The sequence below is a fragment of the Lepidochelys kempii genome, chromosome 27 (genome assembly GCF_965140285.1).
Source record: "Lepidochelys kempii isolate rLepKem1 chromosome 27, rLepKem1.hap1, whole genome shotgun sequence".
NCBI classification, from domain to species: domain Eukaryota; kingdom Metazoa; phylum Chordata; order Testudines; family Cheloniidae; genus Lepidochelys; species Lepidochelys kempii.
Window position 1 is genome coordinate 12,559,531 of NC_136406.1, and position 11,575 is coordinate 12,571,105.

At 43.1% G+C, this 11,575-nt stretch overlaps 1 protein-coding gene across 1 annotated transcript; it reads left to right on the forward strand.

Moving 5' to 3' along the window:
* Positions 1 to 1,314: 1,314 nt before the first annotated feature.
* HOXB13 (homeobox B13) lies at positions 1,315 to 3,061 on the forward strand. Its single transcript, XM_073326086.2, has 2 exons — positions 1,315 to 1,954; positions 2,811 to 3,061. The coding sequence occupies exons 1-2, from the start codon at positions 1,315 to 1,317 to the stop codon at positions 3,059 to 3,061; spliced, it is 891 nt and encodes a 296-aa protein (XP_073182187.1).
* The last annotated feature ends 8,514 nt before the right edge of the window (positions 3,062 to 11,575 follow it).

The following is an 11,575-nucleotide window of genomic DNA, read 5'->3' on the forward strand; positions in this document are numbered from 1 at the left end:
TCTGAATTGTGTAGTCATTCCAAAACTTCTCTGTCGGTGCATGACAGAATTATTTACTCGCTCAGAACCTCTTCCAGAGGCTGGGGCAGCTCATCTGTAAGCAGCTATCACTGAAAACCTCGATTTGTTTTTTTAAAAAGGGCAGTTATGTTTCCCGAGACGGCGTTCAATGCCATGCCGCCACCAGTGAAAACAAGGCAAGGCTATGTCTGGTGTGGATTAATGCAGCTCTTAAAAAAAACCAACCCTCCCAGACTTTCCTTCTGCACATAGTTAGTGCAAGAGGATTTTTCAGCTTTTGCAATTATATGGCAGACCCAGCATTTTGTAGCATTGTTGATTGCTCCCACCCTTTCCCCAAAATTGTATCCTTTCCTTCATGGCTTTCCCCTCCCTGACTCTTCATTCTTTCCCTCCCAGGGGACCATTGTCTTTTACAATTGTTATGTAAACCCTCTCGCTCGCTCACTGTTTTAAATAAAAAACATATTTTTTAAAAAAAAATAAAAAATAATTGAATGAACGTTTGCAGGCAGAGAGGGGGGGAAAGAGAGCCACACACGCTCCTAGCGAGGAAACAGTCAGAAAACCCGTGCGGTTTAGGAGAGCCCTTATGAACTGCATCAACAGGGAAAAGAGTATATTAACTTCTAAAGTTATTCTAACTTTATACTAAATAAAATCGAAGTAATTCTAAGAACGTCTAACGTTTTAGAAACAAGGAGATTCTGAATTCTTAACATGCTCAGGCAAGCGTTGTGTCTCCTCATGGGGAAAATGTTCCTGCATAGGGTAGTTTTTTGGAAGTGTAGTTTCTAGTGCAAGATCAGATCTGCCTGGAAGAACGTAGACAACGAATTCCTTTCCAGCGTAGAGTTTTCTCACTGGGAATGTTCCTATAGTCTCCGCTCCTTCTTGGTAAGATGCAGTTTGAGAAGCAAAAACTCCCCCCCCCCCCCCCCCGCTTGATTTTGTTTGGCCTGTCGCTTGTGCAGGGGTTTAGTTTTTGCACAACTGCAATAAAAGGATTTTCGCAATAAGACTATTAGGGTTTTGGTTCCCACCCCCCCCCACACACACACACCCCGCCTTCTCTCTTCCCTTCCCCCCTCACTTCTCCCATGGGCTCTCAGCAGCCAATGAATAACTCGGCTGGGAGAGCCACGTAGTTTGCGTCAGAGCAGCTTGGCTGGAGGCAATGCACCCTCCTCTGCAGTTCCCAGGCTCTTAAAAAGATGAGGAGCCCTCCTTCCCCAGAGCTCAAATGCTGCCGAGTATGATCTGACCCATGCACCGGCCTGCAAACCTCGCTGCATGGACCCTGGGACTTTCGCAAGCGCCGAGGAGCTGGATGAAAGCACCAAGAGGAGCATGGAGGGGCTCATGGGGGCGGGCGGTTTTGCTGCAAGCCAGTGCAGGAATCTGGTGGCTCACTCTGCCGTAGGAGGGCCCCCGCCTCCTGCCTTCGTGCAGGGCTCTAACCACCCCACCCTGGATGCTCCCAGTGCAGGTCCCGGGGAGCCCTCCAAGCAGTGCATTCCGTGCCCTGCTATCTCCCAAAGTTCCTCCACCACCCCGCCTTTACCTTATGGATATTTCGGCAGCGGTTATTACTCTTGTCGGGTTGCCAGGAGCTCCCTCAAACCTTGCCCCCAGTCCAGCTACTCTGCAGAGAAATATGTGGACACCCCAGCGGCCGCTGATGACTACCAGACCCGACCGACAGAGTTGGCTTTCTACCCCGGCTACGCAGGCCCTTACCAGCCCATGGCTAGCTACCTGGACGTTTCTGTGGTTCAGACCATAGGTGGGCCGGGAGAGCCCAGGCATGAGACACTTTTACCCGTGGACAGTTATCACCAGCCGTGGGCTTTAACCAGCGGTTGGAACAGCCAGATGTGTTGCCCCAAAGATCAAAACCAGGCTGGGCACCTCTGGAAATCTGCCTTTTCAGGTAATGTCCCCAAACCCTTGCCCTGCTTTCTCGGCTTAAGGCGCCTCTCGGAAGCTTTAGGTAGACTGATGTGCCAGGCAGGTGACTTAGCTGAAATGGTTTGCTCTAGTGTGGAACGATGAAGGGATCTACAAAGAAGTTTTCAGGTGTGGATATTCCAGTTCAGGGATGTACAGTTGCAACATGTCACGCTCCAAACAAGTAGAAGGCCAGCGATATAATTCTGACACCTAGCACGGTCTAAGCAAATAGACTCCAGTGCTGATTCTGATTTAAGAAGGTACTCTGCAACATGGCACAATGCAAGCAAGTAAACGCATCAGTATTGTTGTGATGCAATAATGCACTCTGCAAGAAGCCACAATCTAAGCAAGTGTGTGTGTGCGTATTATTCCCATTCAGGCATGTACCTTACAATATGGTGCATTCTAAATGTGTATGTGTGTCCAACAAAAGCACCTATTCATATATATATATGAATATACACACACACACTCCCCTATTCAAGGTGTGTATATATATGAATGAATACACACACACACACACACCTTTTCAAGCATATGCTTTGGAATATGCCACAAATCCGAGCGAGTCAACAGGTATTAATGTGATTCTGTTCCTTGGAACGTAATTTGATTTTTTTTAAATTAAAAAAAAAGGAGAAGGATAATTTATGGTGATGAAATAATTCTAGAGAAATAAAAGGGCGCTTGCTTGTCCCCATTTAGAGGAGGATGTGAGGGGTGTTGGTCAGTTACACGCCCTAGATGCAGCGTTCTTGTCTGTTTCCCCAGCCCCTGTGCGTCCAGCTAGTCTTTACCCCCGGAGCTAAGCTCTGTTCTTTCTCCGCGCTCAGATATGGCCCAGCACCCGCCGGACGCCGGTTCCTTCCGCCGGGGTCGCAAGAAGAGGGTTCCCTACAGCAAGGGGCAGCTGAAGGAGCTGGAGAAGGAATACGCCAGCAGCAAATTCATCACCAAGGACAAGAGGAGGAAGATCGCCGCAGCCACCAACCTCACGGAGAGACAGATTACCATTTGGTTTCAGAACAGGAGGGTGAAAGAGAAGAAAGTGGTCGCCAAAGTCAAAACCAGCAGCACCCCGTGAGGAAACAAGGACGACCCCACTATGATAACAACACAGCCACCCCTGCTCCCCTGCTGGGTCTGTGTGGGCCTGAGATGTAAAGAAAAACCAAGGAGGGGGGAAAAAAATCATCACCTGGAAATTTGACTTATCCTCACGCCCCCGTCCCCCGCCTCCCCCAGCCCCACGCCCGCCAGCTCCCGCCCAGTGCATCCAGGCGAAGGACGCGCTTTATCTGTGGCCTTGTTGTCGATCCTTTAATAAGTTAAACCCTTCTGTAAATGCCGTTGATTTAGGAAGATGCGACATGACCCCGTCTGGCTGTCACGGAATGTGTGCGGTTTACCGGTTTTGCCTTACAGCGCCCCGTGAGCGCCGTAGTCTCTCTGTCGCTGTCCCTTTGTATGAGCTCCGTTCCCGAGAGCGCTTTGGGAAACCGCCTGAGTGAACCGAATTAATAAATTCCAAATGCATAAGAAGGCTCTGGATGGCGTCTAGTTCAGCGTGTGCACCAAACTCGCCCGGTAGATTGCAAACCCCTCAGCTGTGGAGTTGGGGCATTTTTAGACGGAATAGTTTTAACAATTTCTTATGTGGGTCAGGAGAAAATTAGCCTTATAAACTACAGTCTGAAATATATATATATTCTTATAAATAAATACACACATGTGACTGAATATATGTACAGACGTATATATAAATATGCACATGTATACACGTTTGCATTCATATATATGCTTATATATAAATACACTCACTACTGAATATATATTATACTCAAGTGTGTATATATACAACTAAATATATACACACACACATTTATGCATACATATATATGCTTATATACAAATACACACGACTGAATATATATTTATAGTCGTGAGTATTTATATATAGTCATGTATATGATGTATGTATGCATGCGGATATATGTGTGTATGCGTGCGCAAGACATGTATGTATACACATGTGCATACATTATGTTTGTCATGCATATTTACACACGTAGGTACACACATTTAGACACACACGTATGTAATATAAAATGGATGTGTGCATCAATGCTTGTGTATGTGTAGACTGAGTGGGTATAAATATATTAGTGCCTTTATTTAGATACACGTACACAGCTCCATGTATATATATGTACACGCATTAAATGCTATCTGAACATGTTTATACATACCCATTTCCGCTCTCCGGCTCTTCATAATAACCCGTCATATTCGTACATTTGATATCATAGGCTGAGAGGACCTCCAATATAATACCAATGTTAGATATTGTGAGATCTTGTACAAACGTCCTATAACATAGTGAAATAATATTGCTCGACTTGTAAGCTTGTTTTATCGGTTAGGGTTGGGTGTAGGATTTCAGAGAAGCAACTGGGATATTAATTGCTCTTTTCTTTAAAGTATATCATACAGAATCTTTTCAGTATTTAGAGGAAGAAGCTTCCAGCGATGATTCCTCCACTACGGATGTATTTGAACTTGCATGTAAAACTCTAGCGACTGGCACTTTCGTTTTATGTAGAGGCTAGTCAAACCCAAAACGTCCTGCTCACTTCTTCTTCTTTTTTTTTTTAAAGCCCTAACCACTCAAAACACAGCGAATATCCTAAATAACCACAGACCATTGTTTAACAGCTTGTCTCCGTTCTTCCTTTTGATGTTGTATTTCTCATATTTACAAGATACCATAATCTTCAATCTGTGAACCTTGACTCGAGGCAAATACCGTAAATGCAGTCCCATAAATATAAAGCGTAGGGTTAATAGATTGAGCAGAAATCTCTCTCTCTGTGTTGCAATTAGTAATAATTAATCCATTTCCTCAGTACTTGTACCCCCCCTTACACATGTCAATATAACTGTATTGTATACTTGTATGCCCTCCCCCCCGCCCCCGCCCCATGACTCCCCGGACTGAGTGAATGTTGAGGGTGGAAAAAAACCCAAGCAAAAAAGCCAAACAAGACTGTGACATTTTATTTTCCACGGGTGGCTGCTGGTGTGAGGAAGCCCAGGTGCGATGGGTGGATCGTGGGGGGCGGCCTGGGTGTGATCAAACGCTCTTGCTCATTCAGTATGGATGGGAGTAACCTAGAGGGTTATGATATGGATGATCGAGGGAACAGCTGATGGTTGGGAGCGGGGGTAGGAGCAAATGGCTGTCTCTCTGAACTCTCCAAAGGTGGGGCTCTCTGCGGCGAGTGGGAGGGGCCTTCTCTGAACCACAATAACTCAGCCCTTAACTTTGACCTCTGAGACCGAGTTCCCTACACCATTAGGCAGCAGTGACCTTGACCCTGAGCATTCCCCGCTCCCCCGAATAGTTAGGAAAGAGCCTCCTAGAATCAGAAAGCCTTTAGAGTTTGGCATTAAAGAGGCGCTGCTTATTAGAAGACCAAGAGCTCCATCTTCTGTTTGCTAGTGTAAAAGGACACGGTGGCATGAGGTCTTGCCTTGTAAAATTCAGAGTGCCCATCTCATGGTGTCTATATGTTTTATTTGTCTATTTCGAGGTCTGAGTTTCTCTTATTGGGCGTGTTGGGGACAAAAAATAAGAAAGCTCAACACCATGGAAATTCCTGGGGCAGGAATCTGTATTCGCGCGCTCACACAACCACACAAACAAGTACACACAGACATACAAATATTTATACACACACAAAGAGAGCGAGCGAGAGACCCACACATACATCCACACACAACCACACACACAGAAGCATATAAACAAGCACAGCCATACACCTAACAACACACAAACACGTTCAGACATAGACATAAAAATATACACAAGCAAATACAAAACAAATAACTACACACGAATACAGAATCTCTCTCTCTCGCTCTCTTTCGCGCTCTCTCTCTCTCTCTGTCCTGGTATACCAGTACACAAATAGAAGTAAGTGTTTAAACATCAGCCCATTTCCAGAGCGATGAATGAGCAAGCAAAGCCGATTTCTAACTTGGTAGCTGAAATATTTACACTAGGGCAGGGATGCAGGGGTCCACTCGAATCCGGAGTGCTTTGCTGCTAGCCTGGGTCCAGATTCTGCTCTGAGTTACTCAGATGTACATCCGGAATAACTCCGGATTTACACCAGTGAGATCAGAATCTGGTTTACTGGAGAATGCAGTGCAGCCATCAGGATACCGGCTTCGTGGTGGTTTATTTTGTCTCTCAGAAGCGGCGGAACTTCATTCCAATTTACCAGCACTTTCCTTTGTTACTTACAAAACATCACAAGCAAGCAGGTCACGAAGAGCGATTTCTGGGCAGGGCTGCACAACAAGAAGAATTGCTTACTGGCTTGCAAGACAGAAAGGGAAAAAAAGGAAAGAATAAGGCAGAAAATGCATTTGATGGAAACTGGTATACACGCATGGTTCTGAGCCACATTTGTGCAATCCGCTTTCTTCCAGTTAATGAGTTGGGGGCCTTTGACATTCTAGAGAGGAGCAAGGGGCTGGGGATTATATTTCGAAGACCTTGAAACAATGGGTTTCAGAGAATCGACCAACCAAATTACAGGCCCCTATGGGTTCAAGTTAGAAACCCCAATTTTGTCTGGTCTTCTGGCCTCTGGAATCGCTCTTGGCTAATCAGTTACTGAGAAGAAATCAAGACTTTTACGTGTGTATGGAAAGGGCTGCCTATCCTAAAGATTCCTTCTATGTATCCTACAGGATTAAACCCATTGATCATATATTTCCTCCTCCCCCCCCCCCCACTGGAATCTAAAATAAACAAACCAAAACAAGGAGAGCAATAATGTAGTAAATCAAATTAACATTATCTTCCCCTGTCCCCGTCTTCATTAATATTTGATTTAGGGTCCTTTCTACGAGCAGCACCTTAATCATTTCTGTATTTCTGGGGCATGGAAAGCTATAAATCTCCCGAAATTTGCATTCAGGTATATTCGCTTGTATATCTAGTCTGAGGTCTATGTAACGGAAACGGGGTTTGCGAGACAAGCACAGTGATTTAATAAACTGGTTGCTGTAATTTATTCAATGCAAACAGATTCGGCAGAAGCGCACGGTACAATATGGTGGAGGTCAAGCGAGGGTTTGGGTTTCTAACAATAGGATATTTGCCTACCTGTTTTTATCAGAGGGGTCCTCAGAGCAATGCTTTATGTATTCCATAACTCACACAAGGTTTGTACAAGGGTCTCCTTAATGGAATACCTTGTGTGGTTTATAACCCACCCACATATACTGTCTGCATAAAGGCATCTTTGACCAAGGACTTCTGTATCTTAGTTTATATATATATATTACACACACACACACACACAGAGACACACACACACACCGGACTCTACAACTGAGCTGCTCCACGCCTGAAAGATACCACTCTGAATTTGCCCCTCCTTTACTATCCTCAGCTACATCCACTTCGAACTTGAGACGAAAAAATGCCGGGGGGGAGGGGAGGAGGATTCAAAAAAGATCTTTTAAAACCAGGAGGGTGAGAGTTATGAAGATCTTTATGGGGCGGGCGCAGAAAAACACTTGGAAAGCTTGTAAAAAAAGGGGGGGAAGGGAAGGGAACACTTTAAAAAAGAAGCAAAAGGATTTTCGAGGTAGGATGAATGCCCTTTCCTCCTCCCCCCGCACCGAGAACGAAGAATTTTCTGGATTTCTCTCCCATGGCTGCTGAAGGTGATTTTCCCATTTAACTTGAAACCTAGAGAAGCCAGAGTGTGATGTTTGTTGGGCCTACCCAGTCCATTCATATACATATATACGTGCAAGGTAAGAAAGGCTTTAAGATAAATGGCTGCGCGGGTTTTTTGGCTTGCTAGGGGGCGAGGGGGGAGTGAGTGAGCAGGATCCTCTGGGCTGGGGGAAACAAAAAAAACAACAACAATTACTCCTACCCAACAAAACAAACCCCCAGCAAAATTGTTATAAAGGGTTATGAAAGGAAGAAAAAGACATCAACATAGTAAATGCATCCGATGAAGTGAGCTGTAGCTCAGGAAAGCTTATGCTCAAATAAATTGGCTAGTCTCTAAGGTGCCACAAATCCTCCTTTTCTTTTTGCGAATACAGACTAACACGGCTGCTACTCTGAAACCAGTAAGAAGTTATCAGCTCTAGAGGGGAAAATGGAAGGGGACTCAGGAGGAAAGACAAACACAGAACTAGGAATCCTTAGAAACAGGTCATTATTGTTTCGTCATATCATGAATCTCTCTGCTTGGGAAGAAAATCCACGTGGGGAGTAAGAAAAAAAAAGGGGGGGGTGATTCTCCTAAGCATTCAGTGTGTACACAAATCTCCCCTAAAAGATATTTTTGAGTTGAAAAGAATGTACCTTGTATTGCACTTGGATACCTGGTGTCTAGCACCACTGAGCATAGAATCATAGACTATCAGGGTTGGAAGAGACCTCAGGAGGTCATCTAGTCCAAGCCCCTGCTTAAAGCAGGACCTAATCCCCAATTTAATCATCCAGTTTTAGTTGTCCCAAATTCACCAGTATTTCAGTTACTAGTATAATCAGACCGCTTTTCTCTTTTCCGGAAATGGTTATTTAGTTGGGGGATTTTTGCGGTTGACACGAGAACATTAGCCAGGAGACAAGGAGATATGAAAACAAATCAAGGGGGTCTCTCCTTCCTGCAAATCTAAACTCAAAATCTAAGTTCTGGATTTTTTTAAGCGGAGACAAAATATTCTTCATCTAACGCTGCAGGGACACTGAGCCAGCAGCCATTTAAGTGGAACAGAGTAAAATTCCCTTCTCTTCTTGAAAATATTTCAGATAATATTGGGTTCAAATATTTTCTTTTCTATGGAGCACTGCTTCACTGTATTTTTCTTGTCTGCTTTAGTGGGAGAAAATCAGATAAAAACAGCAGTGACAATATTTCCTGCTTTTTAAAAAAGGAATTATACCGCAATTAATAAAATTACACCTGACAGAGCCTTTCATTCAAATATTTGAACTAAAACGGCATCGCTTTATAAACTCGCCCGCTGAATTCAATAAAAGAGCGCGTGAACCTGAAATTAAATTTCAGAATATAAAATGAATGCTAAACTAATGTAGATATTGTGAAAAGTAAGATAATTATCTGAGCTGGAATACCTAATTATATAATAATTACATAGGGAATTGCCTATGTGTTCGTATATAGAGTTCGAACAAGCCTTTAGTGTAATTGTTGCTGATTGTTTTTAAAGATCAAATTTCCATCAGGAAAATGCCTGCATTTGATTGGCATATTTTCATGGTTTTCCACTCTGTTTCCTTTTTTTATATATGCATATAAACACACGCAAATATATAATGTGTCAAATACGTGTTTATGAAATTGCCTTGCGTTGAGAGCAACGGTTTTGCAAGGCAGAACACTGGATTTTGTTTCAGTGTGAATTTGAAATTAGATAAAGGCCAGATAAACATTGTGGTTCTGTTGTTGTCGTCGCTGGGTCTTGTTTTGCTATTTTAAAAGTCGTGCTTGGATCCCTTTTAAAAATAGGAGCCTAGCTGCAAGCGGACAGAGATTCATTTCTGGAGTTTCCAGCACTTGCACAGATTCCTGTTTGTGTTAAAAGCTAACATTTCTCCTGCATTCCTCTCACCCCAGAATTTGGGAAGCGGTATTGGAAGCAAGCACTTGAGAGGACACACGCTCGATCCTGCTTCCACTGAAAGCAAAGGCAAAATCCGGTTCGGCTCCAAAGGCACGTGAGGAGAATAAAAACACACTGTCTCCTGTAGTTACTGGAAAACCCAGGGAATCTTTAAAAACAAACAAAAAAAAACAAAACCCCACCCTGCAAATATTGAGGGCTCTCACTGAGAGATGGGTCGCTTTCTTATGAGTGGAATGATCTTGCGAAGAAGTGAAATAGGGAAATGGAACAAATGATAGGTCTGAGGCCAGTGGCATGGGAAGGATGTTAACCCCAGATGACTTTAGTAGGAAAGTGTCTAACGTCCAGCAGATACATTTTGAAAGTGTCATTTAGTTTCATTCTCTTGCACATCCTTGAGAGTGGCCCTCATGGTTATTCAGTGCGCTTTACAAACTCAGTGCCACGGTGGGATCACCACACTGCTTTCTACTGCCTGTGTGGACTTTAATTTCTGTGGGGTTTTTTTTTCACCCATGGAAGGTGCAGACCCGCCTTGCTGGTGCACCCAAAACTCCCATTAACTACAGTGGGAGACTTGGTTGCGAAAGGGAAAGCAGGTTTCAGAGTAGCAGCCGTGTTAGTCTGTATTCGCAAAAAGAAAAGGAGTACTTGTGACACCTTAGAGACTAAGCAATTTATTTGAGCATGAGCTTTCGTGAGCTACAGCTCACTTCATCGGACGGAAGTGCTTTCCAAAGCTTATGTTCATACACACCTGGGCATTTTCTTTCTTTCTTTCTTTCTTTCTTTCTTTCTTTCTTTCTTTCTTTCTTTCTTTCTTTCTTTCTTTCTTTCTTTCTTTCTTTCTTTCTTTCTTTCTTTCTTTCTTTCTTTCTTTCTTTCTTTCTTTCTTTCTTTCTTCTAATTAAAGAAATATCAGGGATACTATTGGATGTGAGAAAATTAAATATTTCCCTAGGGGGTAACATCTTTGTAGAGTATTTCCTCCTTTTCCCAGCTTTCTACTCCTTTCTTTTGTTCAAGTTCATGCCCACAGCACTCCGAGGCAGGGTTGGGATTTTTTTTCTTCGCAGGTTTTTGTCATTGAACTTGACTCCATGTTGTAAACATTCCTTTGACCCCCACACGCATCTTGAGAGATGCCATTAAAGAAGAAACCTGGCTGCTCTGTGTGTGTTTAGCCCTTTTGCAAATCATAACAGAATCACAACCAAACACAACCAGGGGAAATCAAAGGTAAATCTTTATTCGATGATTTACAAGTTGAGTTACAAAAGTAAAATAAGATCAAAACAGGTTTTTCCTAGACTTATTTTGCAGTAACATAAAACGGTATTGACCTTCTTAAGTGTTATGATGCTGAGCATCATCCCATAACTTTAGCTTAAATAAGAAAGCGCTTAAAATTGCCTCCAGTAATGATCTGAATGCAGAGAAACTAAACTAAATAACGTTCTAACAAGACGTTGAAGAAAATGTCTTTTTAGTGTGTTATAATGCGAAGAGAGAAAACGCAACTATTTCCCCCACCCCAATAAATATCAAATCCATGACTCCTACCCAAGTTAATGCTGGTTAATAACAAAATTAGAAATATTCTTTGCAAACTGAATTGGCATTGATAAGTAATTACACTACTGTAATCTACCGTCATGAAATGCACCATCCAGGGGAAATAACGCTGATTTATAAGCTTTTAATTCCAATGTAGCAGACTGTACACTGAAATGAAATATATGTCACTTTCTCCCTGTTTTAAAATTCGAATACCTATCTGGTTTGCCAATCGGCTGCTCTTAAGTGACATTCAATACATTTTAGTTCCAAGTGCAGGCGATATCCTGTGTTGCATATAAACATCAAATCTAGGATTGTAACCTATCGTATGTATTCTGCATTGTAA

Excerpts from the sequence above, each read along its gene's own strand:
- HOXB13 (XM_073326086.2), top strand. The coding sequence starts at position 1,315 with ATGGACCCTGGGACTTTCGCAAGCGCCGAGGAGCTGGATGAAAGCACC. Across the intron at positions 1,955-2,810 it reads CTGGAAATCTGCCTTTTCAG|ATATGGCCCAGCACCCGCCG; the intron begins GTAATGTCCCCA and ends CTCCGCGCTCAG.